This window comes from Caloenas nicobarica, chromosome 2 (assembly GCF_036013445.1).
Source record: "Caloenas nicobarica isolate bCalNic1 chromosome 2, bCalNic1.hap1, whole genome shotgun sequence".
In the NCBI taxonomy this organism is placed as follows: Eukaryota; Metazoa; Chordata; class Aves; order Columbiformes; family Columbidae; genus Caloenas; species Caloenas nicobarica.
In genome coordinates this window covers 111,017,813-111,042,268 of record NC_088246.1, presented here as the reverse complement: position 1 = coordinate 111,042,268, position 24,456 = coordinate 111,017,813, and the positions used below count along the sequence as shown (strand labels likewise).

At 40.0% G+C, this 24,456-nt stretch overlaps 1 protein-coding gene across 1 annotated transcript in view; it reads left to right on the top strand.

Moving 5' to 3' along the window:
- The first annotated feature begins 3,704 nt into the window (after window positions 1-3,704).
- Window positions 3,705-24,456, top strand: part of VAPA (VAMP associated protein A) — a 32,688-nt gene continuing 11,936 nt past the window's right edge. Inside the window, exons 1-2 of the mRNA XM_065629678.1 lie at window positions 3,705-3,831; window positions 20,983-21,135. Coding sequence (XP_065485750.1) covers window positions 3,756-3,831; window positions 20,983-21,135 — 229 coding nt within the window. The 5' untranslated portion in view covers window positions 3,705-3,755. The remainder of the gene's footprint in view (window positions 3,832-20,982; window positions 21,136-24,456) is intronic.

Sequence of the window (24,456 nt, the reverse complement as noted above, 5' to 3'; positions counted from 1 at the left end):
CCCATTAACACAACAAGTAACGTGGCACTTGGTTGCTTTTCCTGGCAGTCCTAATAATGCCAAGAAATCGCAAAAAATGTTGTGATGTTGTTTTACTGCAAGACATTTTCAAGTTCCGAATTGGTGGGACTGAATAAACTACTTGCGTAATAAATAATGGAAAACACTGTTACAAAACTGAATCTACTCTGCTACTTCTCAGGTATGGGGAGAGCTGATTTAATATTTAACAGCAAACAGTTTTGAAAAACGTCAAACCATCTCCAAACTGAGATATTCACAGTGTGAAAAACATTAAGATCTGCAAACACACAGCACAAATGTTGACCTCAGATTAAGCAAATGTTATCCTTTGGCATACTAAAGATGCTTCTGGAACGGCATCATGATCTCATCAAAATCAGTGACAGCAGCTCTATTGACTGCAATAGATCCAAGATTTCATTCCTGAACTATGCAATGAAGTGTTAAAACGAAATGGAGCAGATATTGGGGAAGGTTCCCAGATATTGCTGATCAACAGCACAGGTGTTGTTTAATATAAAAAAATTACATCAGTCTGGATGAAATAAAAGCATTAGATCAGAAATTACACTAAACACAACAAAACAGATTAATGCATTATTAAGGTTCTCAATGTGTTCAGTCATCAGCAACAACTACATTAACACCACATGTTCATACACAATTACCATTAATCCACCCACTCAATGTTTATGTATTTTGTTTATGTAATACTAACTTTGCCATTGCTGTAACACAAAATGAGTAGAATGAAGCTGGACAGGCAAGCGCTGAGCTGGGCTGCCCAGGGAGGCTGTGAAATCTCTGTCCTCAGATGTTTTAATGACCCCACAGGACAAAGACCTGAGTGACCTGGCCTGAATTCAGCTTTGACCCTACTTTGAGCTGGAAACTCAACTATGGCCCCGCTGGAGTCCCCTCCAGCCTCAGCGATGCTGTGATGCTCCCTCTGTGAGCCACAGCATACTTGAGGCTGTGCCCTGTGTTCATTCACTGCCTCTCCATATGCCGGTGATAAGGATTAACCCAGTCCTCCCCCAACCCGCGCACATCCCCTGACGTCAGGTGTATCTATCACGCAAGCATGTCTAATGAGTTTGCACTGAAAGCCATGCATAGAAAAATGTGCAAGACTTCTGCTGTCATACCAAGGAGAGATCTTAACTTCTGGTTCTCCTCAGTTTTTCTCATGTGAGAGATGTATAAAAGAATTAGAAAACAGGGGTATTTCTGTCTTCTGAATCTGCATAGAGGAAGCTTAGTTTGAATTTGTACTCTTCATTGTTATTTTTTAACCCCACTAAAAGGAGAAAAGACAGAACCCTTTGTGGCATTTAGAATTTTGCAACAGTTCCCCATGTCTTGATTATCTGCAAGCTGAGACCCAGAAGTTCTTCTGGTACATAATGACCAGGTAATTCTGGAGCTTAATTACCATTTCTGAGAAGCGTACACTATGGCTTTATCTCTGGTGGATTCATGAACAGAAACAGAGAATAACTAAAATAAACTGATTGTCTATGTTAACAAAAGAAGAAAAAAACATACCAGGACAGAAAAAAAGCCCTCTGTCTTCCAGTTTATTTTCCAGATCCCAAAAGTACGAACTTATAAACAAAGCAGAACGGTGGTTTTGCTAACAAAGCCCAGCAGACCACCAAACAATAACTTTAAATATTGCACTGTAAAAAAAGGATGTAATTTAAGGTGCTGTTTTATGCGCATCATAAAATAAGTCTGTAGCAGGAAAACTGCAGTCAGAGTTGCAGACCTCTAGCGACATTTTTACATATATGCCACATATTGCCACCTATTGAAGTCAATTCCAATCAGGTAAAACTGCTCTGAAGTACTTTTCTACAGCACTTCTCACTTATTTCTTCTTCAGTCAGCGACAGTATTAGAAGTCACATGGGTATTTGCTGTTGGCAAGAGAGGCATGGAGAAAAGTGCTAAGGTAGGCAGGTGTGACAGTTGCAGGCCTGGAGGACAGACAGGCAGCCAAAATGGAGGGTGAAGGCCCTGCTGGAGTCAAGGCAGAGCCTTAATCAGAGGGTCTTGCCTGTGGAATGGCATCAAACCCCTTCCTTTGTGGTTGGGGCTGATGCAGAGGTATTCACCAAAGAAATTATGTGATTCATAAGTCTTATGATGGTGAGCTGATTTTGAAGGTAAAGCATTTAAGTAATTTCAATTTATTTACTATCAGGATATATTTTTCAAATGGGTTATTATGATCCTATACTTGTTCTTAGCATACCTACACCAGATTGCAAGAGAGGAAAACGCAATGTGTTAATCCTTCTGACTTCAATTCCATCACCTGCACTCCAACCTTGTATGAATATAAACTTAATTAGATACCTTAAGACATATTCTTCGGCAGTAGATTTAAGACATAGGGATCATCAAGGTTCAGGTGGATTTGGCTATTTGTTTTTTCTTGCTTGTTTGTTACTGGTGTATTCAATATCGCAAGATGCACTGTCTGCTTGAAAGTGTAGTATTAATGATAAGGCCCACCATGAAAACACTGTGTCTGACAAAAAGTGCAAGTGAGAAGGATGGCAAATACCCTGTGTACTAATAAGCAACGGCTCTTACTTCTCATTCAGGTTTTGCAAGAGCTCACTCTCAATACTGACTCCCTGTTAATACTCCTAAGCCTTCACCTACGAACAACTTTTTTACTCAATTTTTGGCCGTTTTTCAGGCCTGTTTGGGAGCTGGGCCCACCCACCTTGGTGCCCAGGTGCTGCTCCGCAAGGCTGCCTTTAGGCTGGGCCCCAGCCCTCCTGATGCAGGTACCACATAGCAGCTAGGAGCTGGCTCGAGCACCTCAAGCCTCACCCGTGAGCAGCCCAGACACAAACCAGGGCCCCCAGCAGCCATGGGGAGTTTGGGACTGTTTACCCAGTTTGATCCTCCTTGCCCCTCTCTCAACTGCCCCTCTGGTGCCTCCTATGAGGCACCCAGGCTCGCCCTCCCATCTCCAGTCTCAGGGGAAGGGTCGGCCAAACCACTCGTGGGCTGGGAGGCCCGCCCTTCCCCACAGCCTCACGGAGAGAGAGCCCACCCCGGCTGCCTGCGCCCCCTCACCGTCCCGCCAAGACTACAACTCCCAGCACACCCCGCGCCCGCCCGCCGCGCAGCACGCCGGCAGCGGTAGCTCCCCAGCGGCGTCGCAGCCGCCCAAAGCGCCGAGCCAGCGGCGCCCTTTCTCTCCCGCCGATCCTCGGCGCACGCCTGCTGCCCGAGCTCTGTGGGTGTGTTTCAGGGGTGCCGCTTCTCCCCTCTGCCCTCCGGCGGCTCCAGCGGGGGGTGCCTACGAGAGCCCGGCCGCGGGGCCTCGCTCCAACCGGCGGCGCGGGAGGCAGGCAGCCGCTGGGCGCGAGCTGCGCGCCGGCGCATGCGCGCAGGGAGCGCCACCGCCGCCTCCGTGCCCGCTCCGTGGTGGCGTTGCCGGCCGGCCCTCGAGCCAGTCGCGCGGGGAGGGCGGCGAACGCGGGGCTCGGGGCGGCAGCGCGCGCAAGCGGCAGCCGGTAGCGCCCGCCCTCGGCCCGCGCGCCCCGCCGGCCGCGCCCGCAGCCGCGCGCGGAGCCGCCGCGCGCCCGCCCGCCCGCCGCGAGGGAGCGGCGCCGCCGCCGCCCGGCCTCCCGCTCCCGCCCCTCCTCCTCCCGCTCCTCCCTCCCCCCCCCCCACTCCTCCTCCCGCCGGAGCGAGCGAGCGAGATGGCGGCCGCCGGGGCTCTGGCAAAGCACGAGCAGATCCTGGTGCTCGATCCGCCCACCGACCTCAAATTCAAAGGTGAGGGGGAGCCGGGCGTGGGGGAGCGGTGGCGGGGGGGGGCGGGCAGCAGCGGGACGGCCCAGCCCGGCGGCGTGTTCCGCTTCGCCTCGGCGCCGGGCCGCCTCCAGGCGCCTCGGTTCCCCTCCTCCCCCGGGCCGCGGTGCCGGGCCCTGCCCGCCCGGGTCCGTCGAGGAGTGGGGGGGCGCCGCCGAGCCGGTGTGCGGGCTCGGCCGCCGCCATCTTGGGATCCCGTGGGGACTCGAGAGCGTGTCCGCGGCCCCGGCAGCGCCGCGGTCCGGCCCCCGGCGGGTGCCCGTCCGCCGCCCGCTCTGCCGGGCGCGGCGCTCGGCGGCCGGCCGCCCCGCTCCGGCCCTCGCCGGGGCGCCGGTCCGCCCCCATGTCCCCCCCGTGTTCCCCGTGCGTGCCGGCGCAGCCGCTGCCGTGTCACTGCTCCCCTCGGGAGGCCCGGCCCTGGAGTAGCGGGGCCCGGGGAAGGGACGGGGGCCGTCCCGGCGAGGGAGAGTCGCTCTCCTGTCATTTTTGTGGCTGCTGGCCCCTCTCTGTGCCGTCTCCCTCTGCCAGTAGCGGGTAGGAGAGGCCCCAAAGTGGGTGATTGAAGCCTTGCCGCCGTGCGGGGAGGGAAGACCCGGTTTCAGGAGCCTGCCCTCGGGTCTGGCGTTTTCCCCCGCCCTGGAGCGCCGGCCTTGGGCACTTGTCAGAGCCCGGTCCCAGCCGGTGTCCCCGCGGGGGCCGGTGCGGTTTTGCACCATCACCCTGTGCGAGTAGGCGATGTGCAGGCGCTCGCACCCTTTCTCGATGCAACCTGGCCTGGCAAATTACTTGCCACCCTTTCCCTCAAGTTTTTATGTTTCCGGCAGGTTCTAGGGATGTAAACAGGCAGCTCGATTCTCTCTTGGGAAGGAAGGGAAGGAATGTGTGCGTTTTGGAAGTTTCTGCTTTAGTGGGTGTTGCATGCTGACTGCGTGACTGTGACCGGCATGCCATGCTTCTGTCAAAATAGGTCCCAGTTAGTGCTGCTATCATGTGGGGGTTTTTCTCTCTTAATAAATTAGTCGTGAAAAGGCAGGGTCTTCCAAAGATGAGTGATGCTCGAAAGGTAGGGGCATAAAGAAAAGCATGATAGAATAAGTAGTTTTCAGTAGTATCCTGTGATTATAATTCATACACATAAGGGTCATTCAGAAAAATCTCAGAACGTTTCAGATTTAGAATCAGCAATACTAGATTTTTTTTTTTGTTAGAGCTGTTAACGTTATCTGAAGTTACATTTTAAATTTTCTGACTAGTGTCAGCACATGTACTTGCCTAATCCTATAAATGTTTCTATTTTATTTTCCATTTTCAGTAGACTAATTTTTCTTTGTTGTAGAGGGACACAGTGGAATTTATGATGCTGTAAAATTCTTTAAATGGACAACTAAAATTAATGTTTATATTAGAGAAGAACACTTTATTCCCCCAAGATACCTTTGGCTGCCCTGGCTTTTAGAAATAACACTTGTTTGTCAAAGAGATTTTTAACAAACTATACTTGCTTTATTGATCCATCAAATCAATTAAAACCCAAAATCTGTCTTATCACACATATTAAATTATTGATAGCTTCAATTTTTAAATTTTTAAATAGCACATTCATAGAGTCAAAACCATAGTGGGAATTTATCTTTTTCCCTTCTGTTTTGTGTTTTTAAAATGCTGCTAGGTCTGCCTGCACTCAGATTTCAATACACTGCATACTAATTGCAAGAACAGGTTGGTTGAAGATGCCTGCTTTTTTTTTTTTTTTTAAGAAAAAGGCTACTGTGTCTAATTCAGAGCTTTCAAATGTTGAGCTGTCTTCAAGCTGGAAGTAAGCCATATTTATGTGATACGAAACAAAGTGTTGATACAGGGAATATGGAATAAATACTAGATTAGAAATTCTGTCTGGATGAAGCCATTGTCAATCAGTGATCTTTATTGTGCTGTGTATTTATGTACTTAGAGCACGAAATGTGTATTCTTTAGGCATAAACTTTGGTTTCAGGCTACTGCCTATATTAGGAAAATTTATGTAGAGCAGACTAAGCAAAAACAAAATCTGAAGCATAATGAGACTGCAGTCTTAATACTCCATGGAAAGCACTCTCTATTACTATATTATAATAGTAATATAGTGTAGAAAGAGTTATCTGTTGAGAGATTATTGAGTGCATTCTCAATAAATATTTTCTAACTGCTTATTATTTTGAGGTGTTTAAAAAGGTTTGTGGACCACAGACAGTAGTTCACTTCTAAAGTACTGCCTTGAAGAGTACAATATTGGCAGAAGGGAATTCAGAGTGTAATATTTGAAAAAGTAATCTGTTAGTAAGAGAATGTGTGACTCAGAATAAGTGTAACTTAGCGTAGGAAAATCATACAACTTTGTTTAAAAAAATATTATTTTCAGTGTAGCTGGTCATGCAGAGTTATTTTATTAGGACATTTATCCATTATTACTATTTAGTGTTACTGTAGATGTGTATGTAACAGAGATATAGGTTAAGTCTAAACATCTGAACTAAACAAACAGTTTTGTTGGTTTTCTTGCCTCAGGAACTTGTAATGGACTTGCTGACCTTTAGGGTAAGAGTGAGATGTGTTAATATGCTCCTGCGGAAACAATGATTTAAGCTAAAAAGTATATAGGACCTATCTTAAGGAGTCGTTGGTAAAGTTTTAAATTTATCATCAAATTCATAATTGCCTGATGAAAATTCTCCTTGGTTGTGGTGTGGTTTGTGGGTTTTTTGCCTTTTTTTTCCCCCCCCCTAATCTGTGTTAGTCAATTAGCAAAAATAAGGTCTATAATACATTTATTCTGAATTTTATTCCACACTATTTAGAGGGAGGTCTAAAAAGCATGTCCCATGATGGTTAACACATTACGTATTTCCCTTGGTGACTGACAGCTTAGAATCCCATCTTTGTAGTACTTTCTATTCCTAGAAATTTCAGTCATCAATAGTATTTTGGAATCATGGTTCAATTCCCTCTGCTTCTATGATAACTAAATTTCTTTGGGTTGTGGAACCATCAGGAATTCCTAAGGAAAACCTCAAAACAAAGAAGTACATTTCAGAGTGTTGTGCAAATGTAACAATTGTACTTATAAGTGATGAAACTAAGAGGCAGCTGATACATGCTATGTAATACAACTTTCAGAGACTCAATATAGAGTACTGAGAATTTGCCTCATGGTTCTTGTATCCGTATTACTCCTGTAGGTTAGCTTGCTTCTGTATTTTAATGTAATGTATTTTGTTTAGCTTCTCAAATCTGAAGTTGTTTGGAATTGTTTAGGACTGGATACAAAGAACTGAAACAAACATGAGACACTTAAAAGCAACTAATTTGGAAGGTGGAACATCTGCTGCTGCTTATTGGGGTATTTTCATGTGACTTATGCATATAATAATTTCTGTAGGTCTAGTTTAGTGAAGATTATGGTAATCTGAAATTGGTTCCTCATGAGGTTTGGTTTTTTTTTTTTAAACAGTTGTGTAGTTAAATAGCAGCGCTTGAATTTTTCAGTTGAAAAATTTCTCGTATTGTTATGGGAACTAGGTCTTCCTTAAGTCGAAGAAGCCAGTCTTGCAATTTTAAGTAACATGTATTTAAGCTGGTCTTGGATGACGGTTCTTTTTTAAAAACCTTTCCCAAATCTTTAAATCAGTCTGAAGACATGCTTCTGCAATACCTAATTGAAAATCAACACCAGTTGATTTGATGAGCCTTGGAAGATTAGTAGACAGTGCTCAGAATTTCAATTTCATGTGAATCAGAGGTGTCTGATTAGCAATGGTCAAACATTATAAAAATGTCTGAATATTCTAAATTGATGTGCTTTATTTAAGTTCTTGCTTAAAAGTGTGTGAAATCCAGTTAAGTTACCTTTGTAAAGGTCTCAATGAGACACACGTTTCCTTTTTTATTACCTCGAGGCTAGAAATAAGTCAGCAAGTAAGCAGACTAAAATCAACTTTTCAGCATGTCTGTGTGCAATAACTTTTCCCTTTGATGAGGGGTCAATATAAGAGTTGATGTTTAATTTCTTTTTATTAATCAGATTCATAATTTAGGATTGTTAGTGTATGAAATCTGCTATCAGCTGGTATATGTTCAAATGACTCTGCAGGTGAGGCAGAGAGCACTTAAGTGTTACAGCTCATTCTGAAATGTAGATTTCAATGCATTTTAAATAATAGAAAAATATTACTGTAGATTATTTTGTAGTCATTATGCTACTGTTGGTAACTTTGAAAGCCACAGGCTATGTGTTGCTGCAAATGGAGAAGGTGGAATTTAAAGGTAAAAATAGCTCAACGTTAAATCCATCCCCTGCCTTCAAGGTCTGTTGCCAGAATTGGCACAGGATATCTTTTAGTCCAGGCAGAGTTTGAAGTCCTCAAATGTGATCTTCATGCCTTATTTGTGTGTCTTGATTGTGTCACATTTTACGCCTGTTTTCACTCTGTTGAAAGCACCAGCAAATTTATGATGTCCTAGCTTTCTACGATGGGTTAAAAAAAAGGTGATTGGGATGTCAGTTTACTGGTATCTTCATTCAGGAACGTTTTTGAAACTAAACAGTGGGAGTGCAGAGGGGAAAAAATGGTTGTAAATGATTACTAACTCAGTTGTGGCTTTTTGATACTTTGAAATTATTCCATTTAAGCTAATATTTTTACTGGCTGAGTATTGGTAATGACAAAGATTGAACATCCCGTAGAATGACTCAGTACTCACCAAGTAGTCTTTGACATCTTTTTTTTTTTAAATCCATTCCTGGAATTGTTTACTCTTCCTATATATCTGTACTTCTATCCATTGTTTCCTGGCTCAGATGTAATATTTGTTAGTGATTTTTTTTTTTTTTTTTTTTAAGTTTATAGGTATTAATGAAGATCAAGACACACAATTATTGCTGGGAATGTGTTGAGGAAGAGAAAGGGAGATGTTTGGGGTTTTTTTACTAGGTGTTTCTTATGAGGTGATATTATGTAAAAATGTATCTCTACCACAGTGTTAGACTGCATTTAAAACCGACTAATAAAAAGGATTTGTACTGATGTTGTATGGATTTGTCAAGTCCAGTGTATTATAGGTGTTAGATTATGTTTTAGCAGATCTTGTTTGCCATTTATTTTAAGATTCAACAACGGAAGTACATTTTCCCTGTGATGATAGAGGTATACAGCAGTGAAGATTTGGAAGTTTTATCCTTTACCAGCAATTTGTAGGACTCTGTTTTACTTAACATTGCATCTTCACTAAATAGGGAAACACTATCCAAACCTCACCATCTTGTACTTCTGGTGTAGTCACTGGTATAAAAGCTTCACCTTTACATTGTAATTAGTCTAAAATGCCTACTCATGCTGCTTGTTGATAGCCTAAGCAAGTGGTCTCATCACTGTGATACATTGTTATTAATACTGTAAAAAAATACTGTATTATACATGAACACTGTACCATTATTCAAGGCAAAGTTGAAAAGTAGAAACTTACCATGAACAAGAGGAGCTGTTTTATGCATCAGTTAATAGATCTGAGTATTTAGTGCACTGACTGTCCATTGTGGTATTATAAATTGTTCCTGTTTTACAAACCACAGTCAAGCCAAATGTTTTACTTTCTGACCAACTTTGTCTTTGGGACATGTTTGTTAACCAGATGTTTGTGACCATCAGTCATTAACAGATTATTATACACTCAGCTTACAAGCTATAAATTCATCTTGGAAAAGGCTGCTGGAGAAAACTTGCTGTGTGTAAAGTGGAAAAAAAAATCACTGACTAATTAGTTGAGTATTACATTTTCCAGTGTGAAAGTTGTCAAATTACAAGGCTTTTATTGTCAGATGAGCCAGATAACTGTGTATAAACTAATTTATTAAAAAGACCCAAACAAACAAACCTTCAGCAAAATGACTCTACAATTTCTGATGTGGTATTGTTGAAAATAAAAATTCAGAAACGCAAGTTAGAATTTTGGTAACTTTGTGTTCCTAAAGGTAGTAAGACTTTATCCAGTGCATAGTGATTCTGGTCTCTTTAGCTTCTCTTGCTCTTTTTTTTTGGTGTGTGTATTGTATACGGTTATTTCATTGCATTGTAAATTGTTTGGCAGTGTAGATGTCATATTTCATTTTATGGTTTGAAAGTACTTAGAAACACATAATTATGTAAATTAAAATAAATATTTTCAGTTTATTTCTCTATATGAACAAGGTCTTGAGAATTAAGACAATTTGCTAAATATTGTCCTGGTGGAGGACATCAGATGTTCAGTTTTTAATAACATGAATAAGGAAAAAAAGAAAAATAATTGCCTGAATTTTAAAAAGATAGTCACCTTAGAGTTTTCTGCTCTTGTGTTTTTCAAAATGTGGTCTCACTTGGGGTAATTCTTAATTTGACACTTCAGTGCTTGAACGGGTCTGACCTCGATAATAAGCAAAGCTTTAGAGGAAAAAATAATTAAAGACATGGAGGTAAATGGAATGTGGAATAAAATGCAGTATGAGTGTCCCAGGTAGAATGTACCATTCTGATCTGAGACCTGCTTCTCTATCTGTGCTTTTTTATTTCATCTCTTCTGTGTGCATTCCCCAACTGAAATCTGATTTTACCACTGGATTTACTGGATGTCATTACATTATTTCACAGAATCATAGAATGTTTTGGGTTGGAAGGGACCTTAAAGATCACCTAATCCAACCCCCTTGCCATTGGCAGGGACACCTTCCACTAGACCAGGTGTCTCAAAGCCCCATCCAGCCTGGCCTTGAACACTCCCAGGGAGGATTCATCCGCAACTTCTCTGGGTAACCTGTCCCAGTGTCTCATCACCTTCATCATAAAAGTCCAGATCGTTGACATCCGTAGCTCTTCCCTTGTCTACTGATGCAGTCACTCCATTGTAGAAGGCCACTAGATTAGTGGGGCGTGATTTGCCCTTGGTGGAGCCGTATTGGCTGTCCCTGATCACCTCCCTGTCTTCCATACATTTTTGACATGTATTCCAGGAGGGTCTATTCCATGATCTGAATATTAACTATTTGATACAAAGGTATCTGCAAAACTAATAGGTTATAGGTAAAAGAGCTTAGTGGAAAAACATAAGATGGAGAAGGGGCAAATTATAAAATAAACTGCAGCACAGCTGTTGGGCTATTGGAAGCTTAATCGTAGAATACCATGTTGGAAGGGACCTCAAGGGTCATCTGGTCCAAACTTTCTTGGCAAAAGCACATTTTTAAAGGATGGACCAGTGTCATGTTTGAACTTGGTTTAGTATCTTCATTAATGACCTTGATATTGGTGAGACTATGCTGGTAGAGCTCATTAGTAATGCAAAGTTAGGAGATGTGTTGAACGCCAAAAAAAAAAATTGTACATTTGATATGTGCTAATAATAAAACCGCTGTTGTCTCTTTTTATTTGGAAGTGATGAAGAAGGAGTAAAACTAGCTAGCACTTAATCACAGGTTTATTGCAAGAGTGATGAGTCGTGAAACGGGGAAAATATGAGACTGTAGTTTTGTAGTGAGGGAAGTGTTAATGTCAAGGTTTATGGCATTGATGAACCTTTATCTGAACACATCCCTGGCAACACCTAGTCAGAGAAAATGAACCCAAATGGGAATGGTGCGAAGAAAAAATTATTAACATAAGTGAAGTAGGATAGTTTGGCTTGTTTATCTTAGCAAAATGAAGATTGAAAGGGGATCTGATTGCTATCTATAAATATATCAGAAGAGGTAAGCACTAGGGGAAAAAAAAGCTGTGTAGGCCAAAGGGTAGGATTGGTGCAAAAATGAGTTGGCATCAAGTGGCTGTGAATGTATTTAGATCAATAGAAACTAGTTGAATTTCAACTCTGAACCATGTCAGTCTGAAACAACTTTCTGAAAGTGATGTGGGCAAAAGAGTTTTAAATTCATCAGATACCATCTTACAAAATGGTTTGTTTCACCTGGATTTTGAAGGCTTCTCCTAGGTCATGAGGTTACAGCTTTCCTAAAAGTTAGGTAGGACAGTGGTGGTACCTCATTATGTACTTTAACTAGAAGCTGGTATTTCATGTTACATTCTAAGACATTAGAATGCCTTGGCTGAGGTAAGTGTTTAATGTTTTTTTTCTTTGTAAGAAGAGATGTTAATAAATCTAAAAAATCATATGCATAAAAGTAACCAGTCCATGTATAAAATAAACTTAGTGATTATAATTCATAGGAGTATGATGTTGATTTAACATATTTAACATGTTAACAGTATGATGTTAATATGGCCACTGAGTCTAGTAGACCCAATGAAGATAAAAACCATTTGGTTTTTAATTTGGATGTCTACTAGGCATCTACTAGACATTTTCCATGTCACAACTCAAGCTAGAACTTCAGCTGCTTCTGTAGAAGTGAGCTGACTGGTCCTGGAAAGCACTAGCTCACCTCAGTACTTTGTGAAGATAGTGAGGGAATGGAGTTTGGGACCATATCTGTGGCTGGATGCAACTTCTATTTAAAGTGGGTGTTTCTTTTTGTGAGTGACTGTAGGATATGCTGTACTTGGCTTTTGGAAGTTTGGGAGTTGGAGACCTGTAATCTGTGCTTCTGGAGATTGAAAGGTTGCCCTGAAACTGAAGTGACCTGTTCATGTGTTTGGGAGGTAGTCCAGTATTAGCTAGACCTGTCTGTAGGAAGTTTTAATGTCTGATACATAAGCGTGTTTAGACCAGGCTCTATGTTACATGCTGAGGTTGGACAACACATACAGTCAAACACCTGAAACCGTTTGGGTTTTTTAAAAATAACTTTCTGGGCTTTTGTCCGCACTTGGCAAAGTGCAAAATGGGTTTATTTCTAAAGTTACTTTGTCACACTGTTGACATACTGCTTGCAAGGAAACTCCTGAAAACCACAGGAGCTCTGGTGTTCCATTTAATGTTGGAGTCTGCCCTCTGATACCCAGTTCTTGGAGCACAGGGGGAAAAGTACTAGGTAACAGCTTTTGGTGAGGTCTGTGGAAAGACCGATTTTCTATGTGCTACTATAGCTGCCATGTGAGATGATTGCAAGTATTCTGATTACTGCTACAGAGTTTGAATAGTATCTTGTATGTTGCAATTCAGATCAGAAAGGTGTATCCAGTTGGAAATTTCATATTTGAGGATGCATACGTATTTTAAGCTGCTGAATATTTGAATATTTTAAACAGCATCACTGAAACCTTTCGTAAGCTATAGCAGGTTAAAATATGAAGCAAGTTTAAAAGGAAAAATGTTTCTCGTTTATTTAGTTCTGTTGTTCAAATCTGCTAGTATTCTTTGAAATCTAAGAGCCTCTGTAATTATCAATTCATTAATTATCCTACCTCATGCAAGTAGAATAGTTGCTCTAGCAGAAAGGATTTGTAACATAGCCCTTACTGAACTAAACTTTTAATATTGAATTTGTATTGAAAGATTGCTTGTCTGTATTACTTAGTTGTTTCAGGACTTTTGGCATAATTTGCTTGTTTAAATGTTCATGTTGAGAAGTATTAGCAATACTTCTTACCAATATTTTTACTGCTCTTGTTATTTCAATGGTGAGAGTGCTTTGGAATGAATAACGCTTTATCATTAGATTCTTAAGACTTTATCCTAGTACAGTTATGAGCTACTAATAGACATATATGACTGAATGGACTCAGACTGCCAGGTTTCAAAGCTTAAGCTAAATACAAGCATTAATATCTTTGAATGAAGTTATTCCATGTTGTACCATTTGTTGTAAAATTGTAAAGCTGTACCAACAACTTTGGTGTTGAGACTAAAGAAACTTTTGTCTATATTTAACATTAAATGCAGGAAAATCTCCTTTTAGTCTGTATTTTATCTAATATATAAAGTAGATAATGTTCTCTTTACCAGAATTCATGGTAATGATCTGTGGCTATACTTTACCATTGACATAGATGCTTATTGCATTTTACTGTGTTCTTTTGGCCACTAACATGTCAGTAACGAGCTGGGGTGAATATGAAATTTTAATCCAGAAAGAAAATGTAAGAATTTTTTTTTCCTGCTTTGAAGCGCCACTGTATTGCATTCCTGTCTTTTCTCTGTGAGAAAGGCAAGCAAAAATATATCAGTTCCCATTTCTCTCACACCAGCCCCCAGTAAAGTATGCATGCCAGCATCTGCACAAGGACCTCTAGTAAGCTGTATAGCCATAATAGGCTCTGTTTGCCCCTTGAACAGAGGAAGATGAACTCTTTTAGGATTAAAAAATGGGCATTATCTCAGCATTTTTAAGGAGGAAAAATCTTTTACAGATACAGCAGCAGCAGCATGGATGCTGACAACCTGTCATTGTGGGGAGCTCAGATAAAATCTGATGCTATCCATGATAAACAGTGCTAGCCTAGAATCAGCCTTCAGGAGCTGAGGACATTGAGGTGTGAAGCTTTCTTATAAAGCCTTTTTTGCATTCTGACATTTACATGCAGGTTGATGACAAAACTAATAACTATTTCTCAAGTGCCAAGATAGAATAAGAGTGAAAGATTATTATTGCTCTAATATATGGATATCTATGTGAGAACCGAGGTTATTTGTAGGTATTATTAATCTTGCACCTTCATCCACTGATTATTCGTGATCATTCAGACCTATAATGTTGAAGTGTTAATCCATGAAACCTAAGCTGTTATGCTTCATAGACCATGAATAATTTTAACATAGGTGATTTGTTAGAGTCAGAATTTTTCTTCCATTTGAAGAAGGTATTTGAATGGTCATGGTTTTGGTATTTCAAGAGGAGGAAATTATGTTCATTGGCAACGCATATTACGGATTCTCTTCAGATTGTTTTCACAGAGGTGTGAATATTAATTTCTTAAAACTAATTTATGGAAATAAAAAACATTCATATTCTTTGTGTCAGCTGTGGCACTTATGCTGTGTTCAGAAAGTACTGTAAAATACCCTTTGGAGCAATAAGTGCTTTGTTACACTTTTGATACACTTTGATACATTTTAAGATGTTTTCTTATCGGACAGTCAAGGTAGTTTTGACTTGCTGCAGAACACTGGTCTTTCATTTTTAGACATTTGTCCTTCATTACCTTTGGTGGAAGATGGTAAGGTCAGGGAATACTGAAGTAAACTGGACATACACAAGTCCATGGGCCATGGTGAAATTTACCCACAAGTGATGAGGGAGCTGGCAGATGGAGAACAAGCTGACAGGAACCTTCTGAAGTTCAACAAGGAAAAGTGCAAAGTCCTGCACCTGAGGAGGAATGACCCCAGGCACCAGTACAAGCTGTGGTCTGAACAGCTGGAGAGCAACTTTGCAGAAAAGGCCCTGGAAGTCCTGGTGGACTCCAAGTTGACCATGAATCAGCAATGTGCCCTTGCAGCGAAGGTGGACAGTGCTATCCTGGGCTGCATTAGGAGGAGTGCTGGCAGCAGGTCGAGGGAGTTGATCCTTCCCCTCTGCTCAGCACTGGTGAGGCCACAGCTGGAGCACTGGGTCCAGTGCTGGGCTCCCCACTACAAGAGAGGCAGAAACATACTGGAGTGAGTCCAATGAAGGGCCACAAAGATGATGGACTGGAACATCTCTCCTGTGAGGAAAGGCTGAGAGAGCTGAGACTGTTCAGCCTGGAGAAGGCTCAGGGGGATCTTACCAATATCTGTAAATACCCAAAGGGAAGGTGCAAGGAGGACAGAGCCAGACTTTTTTCAGTGGTGCCCAGTGACAGGGCCAGAGGCAATGGGCACAACCTGATGCACAGGACTTGCCCTCTGAACATCAGGAAACACATTTCTTACTGTGAGGATGACTGAGCACTGGCAGAGGTTGCCCATGAAGGTTATGGAGTCTCCATCCTTGGAGATATTCAGAAGCCATTGAGACACGGTCCTGGGCAGCTTCCTCTGGGTGGCCCTGCCTGAGCAGATGGTTTGACTCAGATGACCTCCAGAAGTCCCTTCAAACCTCAGCCATCCTGTGATTGCTATGTCAAATAATGGGAAAGAAAAACAATTAAATTTTGTCGCAAGTACAGAATTCTTTCTTGCATCATCATATGAATGTAGATGATATGGGGCTGCATTAATTTAACTTATTTTTCTTTATTCTGTTGTTACTTCTAATTCTGGCAGAATGAGTTGACAGAGATCTTACTTTGTTCCTGTCAGGTCTATCATAAAAGTCAGTTAACTCATTCTCAAAATTTGTCTTGCTGGCTTTATAATGTTACTGCTAGTTTTTATTCTCCTGACTTTTAACTCCTTTCTCATTCATTAGGGCTCAAGTTGTCAAATAGAGCAAGTGATTTTTCTTTGCCTGCCCAACCTGACTTTATTGTGTGCTGAAAGAAAACTACCCTGCCTGAGTTTGTTTTGGTAAAGATACCTTGAAGTGTTCTGTATGTTTCAAGTGCTTGGAATTTCAAAGACGATGAAGCAGTTGTGAAAAAACAGTATCCAACTGAAAGCATATAATCCAAAGAGTTTTTTAAGTTAATGCTGTAATGTACACATTTTAAGGAGTTTGGATTCCTTTGGCCAGTCTGTGTACTTTTTTGATGTGTACTTGTATTGTTTTTAGATGTGACTGGATATATCACTGTACTGTGCCAGTTTACAGCTTAAACTGTATTTCTGTGCATGAAATAGAGTGCTTTCTGGCAGAGTCAGCTTACGTATTACTAGCCTTTATAACAGCTACAATTCAATGTCTTAAATTGAAGAGGACAATATACTAAACACTTAAGCTGGTTCATATAAAATGCTGTTGAATTTGTTTAATAATGTATGCTCGTTTTTGTACAATTCTGCAAGTTGTCTGCCTTCTAATTATCGAAGATTTTATGTAATTTAATACAATGATAACTTCTTATCCAATTTCAGGTATAGGTGATAGTCTATGACAGGCTCTGTGTGTACATTGTGACAGCCTTACTAATTTTGAATAGAACTTCTTGATAACCAAACCTGCCCTTCTCAGAAGTTTATGTTCTCTCTGTCCTACCAAAGACTAGAGATAGTGACAGTGATCTTTTGCCCTTTCCATGTGTACCATGGGCTGAGGAGCTCTTTGTCTAAGCTCTTCATTCCTGCCCTAGAAAGCCATATTAATGTCATTGTTTTTTCCCTTATGTTTGACCATTCCAGGCAGGAGTAGGATGAATTTTGGAGCTGCGGAGCAGAAGGAGACCTGAATTTGAAGAGAAAATGAGACCATTGATTCAAAAGATCTCTGTACATGTCTTACCTGTCTAGTAATAATTACATAGTATTTTGATTTTACTGCAGTGTGACTGGCAAGCTTGTGGCAAGCCAGGAAACTTGTCAGGGTGTTTCAGCAGTGGAAACCAACTCTGCAGAATCTCTGTCATTTCTTCCTGCCCGCTGGTTTCCCTGGTCTGAGATATGTAGTTGCCAGAGGTAACCCTGGCATTAATGTTGTGGTGGCTTCACTGTAAAATTGCCAAAATAGAAATTTTGAGATCTCTAGTATTTCTGAATGTAATTAGGCAGGTGTCTGTCATTCCTTTCTAAGGCACTCATAAGTCAAAAAGACAGGAAAAATCTCGGCATGGATTGTCACCACTCTGTTCAAAACAGTTGGAATAACCTGGCAGTCTTACAACTTTTATTCTAGGAAGATGCTGTAATTGGTATCTTGAATTTACACTGCGAAGTGGGTTGCTGAACTCCCTGTCCTCTTTAAAGTAGCTTTGACTCCCAGAGGTTGCTAGATTAAAATGCCAGGTTTATCAAGCAATGACCTCTTGTTATTAGACATCACTGTAGTGTCAGTATAGCTTGAGGATTTTATTAGTTACATTACCACAGCTTCTGAAAACCCTAGTTGCAGATCCAGAAGTCCATTGCCTTAAGTTGTACAAATATAAGGTAAAAGATAGTTTAAGCAGTTTGCAATGGAAGTATTTGGCGAACAACAGTAGATGAGTACTGGTGAGGTGTTTTGTGTAGTGAGTACAGTTAGACATGAGCCTGTCTGAAGTGCTCAGATAAAAACCAGCTTTGGCCTGGGTGTTATACAAGCAGCAAGTAAGATGTTCTTTTTGTGAGTATAGTGCTGTCCTAGTGTAGCTGTATGTTTTTCCGAGTGAAGTTGGCATGTATTTATCCATATTGGCGCACACACAGGATGTCTGTATGCATCTTTGCCTGTCCTTTTCCTTGGTTAGATGTGGTCTGTGCAGTATGGCCTAAAACATTTCTCCTTCCTGGTTCTCCTCGCCCACTTCTCTTGTTTTTCTCAAGGAACTGTAATGATTTAGGCTTTTGCACTCAGGCTTTTAAGGCCAGCTTGTGCTTTATTTCCCCACTCCCCCAAGGGTGGCTGTATTTATGTTTGTGTGAATGGGAAATTCAGGATTCCCTTCTGCTGTTGCAGGGTTTCTTTCTTGAAGATTATAGCATGCTAATTTAGATCATGCAGCTCCTCTGAATGGTAGTAGGTATTTTTTTCTGATCTGCTATCCTTGTGTCTGCTCCTGCCTGTCCGTGCTCAGATCAGTGCTGTCGATACGCCACTAAACTATCAAGACAGCTGGGTTTTGCAGGAACAGTGAAATTTAGTCATCTTTTCATTCTGTGCACCAGTTTGTTACCAGCTATTTATTAAATCTGATGATTGCAAGTCTTGAGAGGCTGTTTAAAGCTTTCTTTTTTGTTTAAAGCTTTTAGAAAGCAGGTGAAAGGTAAAGCTGTCAGAAGGGTGCCCTAGGCCTTGGGAAAGATTTCAGTCCACTCTTAAAGAAATATTTGATATTAAAAAATGTCCCTGAGCTAAAGGCTCTTTGTTGTGAAGTATCCAGGAAGTGCAAAGGAGGTCACTGCTTTCATGTACCTGGGGAACAATAGCAGATTTTTTTTTTTTTTAATTATCTGTGGTGTTAGAACTGATAGTAAATAGCAGAATAATTTGAAGAGTATTTTGAATCCTATCTAATTATTGCACACTTTGAGAAGGCAGGCATGAGGGAACCTTTCATGTCTCAAAAGAAACAACTTCTTAAAAAATTAAAAAAACCAGTTTATAAATTCACTGCTGCTTTGTCCTGAGATAAGCATTTTATGAATGGTATAGCTTTTTTTCTTGATGGCTGTGCCTTTCAAAATGAGTGTCTGAACCGAGCCTTTTTCCTTTGAGCAGAATTTGCTTAATAATAGTAGTTGAGAAGATTGAAAAGCAGAGCTCCTCAGGTTGTCTAGAGTTGTAATTAAAACAAAACAAAACACAACCCACACCTTTGAAAGTGATATTGAAGGTGCTGTATGCTGCTGGGCACTGCAAAGGCAATGCCTAGGTGTCTATTAGAAAAGCTTCCAGAATAACTTCCTACAAAATGTTTTTGTAGCTCAAAAAATAAATGTTTGCTCTTTTCTGAGTCTATCACCAGTCTTAGATTTAGAGGAGTGTTCAGCTTCCTGATTTTAGTTCAGCTTGTGATATGGGTGATGGGAGTTATTTTTGGACCACACGCCATAAGTAAATGCAACTGGATCCTGCAGGAGCCATCAAGAGGCAAGCGGCATGAAATTTTGAAGTAGTTTCGTGAATCTTCATTGTGGAGGCTGTGTCACATTTGCTTGGATTAAGAGGGTGACTATTTTGTCCAATGTATAAAGCCAGATTATAAATGAAGTTACAAGTAATACCAGTTCCTATTTTCTCAGAAGTGTCTTGTTGAATGTAAACCTAGCTCGTGTGTCTTCATCTACATCTTGGTATTGTGGTTCTCAGTAATGCCTGGTTTAGTCCTTTATTGATTTGTATCCTGGTGTTTTGTGTTGTGACTCTGTTTAGTACTCTGTCAAAATCAAGGATTTGGACTGAGAGTGAATTAGAGAAACAAAGACATCAGTCAGATAGTGAGCCCTCTAATGTAGTAACATGTTTGACAGTGGCCAGTACGATTTCCTTCAGACTAGTCCAGATACCTCTGTGGAATAAGGTGTGCAGAAAAGAACTGACTTTGTCCATGCGGTCAGTGGTTTGTTGTATTTTACCACATGTTCATATCATGTATATTTTTCATCCTATTTAATCTAAATTTTGCTTTGTTGTTGTTTTTTTTAATGGAAAAGTAGCTGTCATGTTTTCAATACTGATGCAAATTATTTTATAGTAATTTGATGTAATTTTTAAATTAAAGAAGGTTCTTAAAAGTTAATGTAAATGTGAAATATTATTGAATAAATTTTGTATTCATATGAAATTCCATTTTATAAGTTATACTCTTTTATTGTCTGTGCAGTCTTGCTTTCAAATGACACGAGCATAAGGGAGATTAACACAGCTCAGAACACTGAATGTTACTTGATTTTGTGCTGTTACTCTATGGGATCACATGGAGGTGATCTCTGTTGGAAAATGCATTTGCAGCTTGACATTGGAATTAAGCCTATTGTTTGATCCAGTCTTGGAGGCAATTCCTATCCTGATGGTTTAACATAAGCACAGTTTAGGGAATACAGTGCATTGAATAGGTAAATCTGGCAACTATGACTTCTTTTCTGTGGATCAGTTAGAGTATATGCATAAACAGAGTATAATCTCTTTCACCTATTTTTGAGTTTAAAAGACGAGGTTCAAGTCTATTTCTGTCAAGTCTATAGGAGCCCAGAAGCACACCAGAAGTTGAATTCTCAAGAGCAGTTAGTGTGTTTCAGTATCACAGTGTTTTCTTTCTTTAAACATTTGAAGGAATTCCAAAGTACATGTTGCTTCTATTCCTAAATAAATATCCAGTAAAATTTACTTCTGCATATAACCATTACCTTCTAGGTATTTAAAATGTTAAGAAAGATTTGGTAAAATGAGTAAGTGTGTATATTATCTTTTTTGTACCAGCAGCTTGAGTCTGTCATACAATTTAAGAGTTATTTGTTCGTTGCTGTAATGTGTATTGTTATAACCAAGGTGACAGAGCATGCTTTGCATGTAACAGTGTATGTGCTTAACAGGGCTATGATTTAACCGGCTCTTACAAGTTTGTTGTCATCAAGTTATATTTTAAGAGTAATTTGTACTGTATAAACATTTATTTTTCAGAGAGATATGCATATTAAAAAAACCCCTCCTTTTTTCAGGTCCCTTTACAGATGTAGTAACTACAAATCTTAAACTACGAAATCCATCAGATAGAAAAGTATGCTTCAAAGTGAAGACCACAGCGCCTCGTCGATACTGTGTGAGGCCAAACAGTGGAATTATTGACCCAGGATCGTCTGTTATCGTTTCAGGTAAAAACAAACGTATGCAGTTGGAGGTTAGTTGTTTTTAGGCCTTTCATGAAGTTCTCTAGTGACTGATCTTAGAGGCTGTTTGAATTGTGTCAGCTTTTTAAAAAGATTTTTTTTTTAAATGAAACTGTTCCCCTTCATTAATGCAATATCAAGTTGATGTTGAGCTGCAAAGATACATGAAAAATCCTCCATACAGAAATACTTGCCATTTGTAAGTTATCTGCAGCTCTCCGTGGAAGGAGAAAAAGAAAAGCTGGAAATGGGCAGTGACAGTAACAGTACCTTTTCTTTGAACTACTATATTCATTCTTATGTCTTGAAGTAGGGCATTGCTTGGCTGCTCTGATGTGTTTAAAGTGTAACATTTGACAGCTCATTGCATTTGAAAAAAAAATCATTCACAATTGTAGACTAGTTGTTTTGACCATAGTATTAGTCCCTGAACTCCACTGTTTCATAACTCTTTCATTTATCAGAATAGTATAGGTTGTGGAAATATTTAAATTGTTTTTAAAAACTATATTTTCTGTTACTTTAGGTAGGTGGAGCAGTTTGTAGCCCTTAAATTTGAAAAAATACAGTTCACTATAGACACATTCCTTATTCTGGTTTTATTTTTTGGGTGAGGGGATTAAGAAAAGAATCCTTACTTCTCAGCAGTGTGAGCCCTGAACTGAGACTTCTTTTTTTTTTTTTTCTCTTCCATGAAACTCCACGTAGGTTTGGCTTACATATTTCATTTTAGCAGTCCGGAGAATTTTGATAGCTGCATGTATAATTATCTAGTCCTATACTGGATTGTACAATGTCAACAAGACCAGGTGTTAGTAATCGTGGGAGCAGACATTCTCAGGAAAACAGGAAAAGGCTAGGTGTCAGTCTTCTGATTGGTGAACAATTTTTGTAGGTCATTCTCCTGATGATTTTGAGGTAGAAATCTCCTGAATAAAGGGATTCTCAAACCAGTGACAGTAAGAGGCGAGAAACTCTATTTCTCTGGACTTACCATATTTCCCAACTTGGAGAGGGAGGAATCCCCTTTTTGTAGACTGTGCTCTTATAGGTTGTAGAGATCACAGGCAATACAGGTGTGAACTCCTATATCTCCGAAGTCTAGTAAGCTGATTTTTGTAGAAACCTTGGAGAGCTGTAGCAAAGCAAAACAGAAATATGGAGCAATCCTCAAAGAGGATTCATATCCTCGATTCAGATACATATCCTTACACCCTTTGGGAAGTTTAAAAGAAGCTGGAGAGCTAGCTTCAGGTGATACATTCAAACCTTGCAAACAATAACTCAGGAAAACTTTGTATTTATGATTGATTGAAACCTTAGAGTAACTTTCCTTGTAGGAAAGAGATCAGTTTTCTGATCTAATAGGATCTGTATGACTTCAGTATTGCCTACTATGTATGGTCCAGCATCTTGTGAGTGAAAGAGCATTTTACTGAGAATTGGTTCAAGATTCAAGTAGTCAAAAGTCTACTTTATTTCCATGTTCAACTTACAGCCATTTTGTATTAACTGTGTATTAGATCTAGTATCGAGGATCTTTCCTGTGAGTAGTCATACATCATGATAAAGATGTTACCAGACAGGGAATTGAATGGATGGAAGTATTCCACTTGTCTATTGTAAAGTGTGTTTCTATAGTTACAAATCATCATTTTAATGCTTTGAATATTTCCATTTTGTAAATGAGGCAATACTGGAGCTGTAAACAATATTTCAGCTTCAAGTTCACCAATAAAGGGAAACAGTATTGTACTGCTTGACTCTTCTGTATTACTGGATTCTCCTGCACTTATTTGGCCACAGTAGCCTCAAGATGCTTTCATGTGCAGTTATTTAGTTACAGTGACTCCACAATGCTTTTCAGAATTAAATTATCTTCCCCAAAATGTCAGCTTCATCTTTTTGTTTCTAAGCATATAATTTCTTTTGCGTCACTTGGTAAGGCAAGTGCGCAGATAATTTTTCTAGTGACCCACTTTGTTATCTCATCAATCTCTCAACTGAATATTTTCAGTGCTGACTCATCTTTCATTTAATTAAAAATAGATTTCTCTCATATTGTTATGCAGAGGGAAATCACCATAGGATACCATGGTCTGAAACTCTGTGTTTGAAACTAAATGTTGAGGTAGTGTTAGTTGTCTTCAGCCTGTATAATGCATTGTGCTGATTTGGCATCAAGCCAGTTTTTAAATTCATTAGCAGAGATGTGATTTAACAGTCGTTTTAAGGAAGTCTGTGCCCCTTTTTTTATCATTCAGTTGTGAATCACTAGGTAACCTTTTCCAGCCATGTTTATACATTTTTTTTCCCAAAATACTAACTTGGTAAGACTCATTTTTCTTTACCTTGATGCCTCAAATTAACTACTTATTACCGTATCATGTATTGCGTGTTGTTAACTTGTTAACAGTTCCTTGTTGTTGTTTTTTCTTTTCAGAATATAGGGTGCTACTCTTCCTCCTTCACAGCTTGTTACTGTTACTTGTTACTGTTCTCTCTTCTGGTTTTCAGACCCCTTTAAGATTTATTTTGTGGAGAGAAAGCCCTTCTGTCTTTAAAACCTAGGCCTATTAACAAGAGGCTTGCTTTCATAGCTGTTTGTTGCAGTTCCCCTGGAAGTGATCTCTGGACTACTCAGGGATTCCAAGTGAATGTTGAAAACTGTGGCTTTGTGTATTCATGGGATTTTCCATGATTACTTAAAACTGTGAGGAGCTTGAAGAGCTCTTTGAACTTGTGGATTGCCTTTTCCTGCTGCTTTTCGATTCAGTCACATTTTCAGCTGTTACCGAGTGGTTGAAGAACATAAAGTTATTTAACTAGTTACCCAAGGATTTTGCCAGCATATGAAGAAGTTCTTTGATGGAAAGCTGGCTTTGCCATCTTTCAAGTTACTCCATCTGTTCCCCTTGGATTTAGGAAACTGAAGTACTGCATGCTGTTCAGTAGTCTGTTGATGGAACAATTCTTAGGGATAAATTACTATAGCATCCATACCTGGAAGAAGCGTTTAATTTGATTGGTTATGTTTTGGACCACAGTGAGACCAATCATTAAGGAAACCTGACTTTTAAACCTTTCCAAATGGGATCGTTTGAAAGCACGTCAGGTACTGCAATTCCTTTATATGCTTTATTTGTGAAATATATCTGATTGAGATTATTCACTTATGCTGTATGTAATATTTAAGGAAAAAAAGTAATAAATGAGAACCATCCTGTAGCAAACACCTGCAACTTGTAACTAGTATTTAAGGCCTAAATGTAATTAAATTTAGAAGTAACTGTTTTTCATAGATAC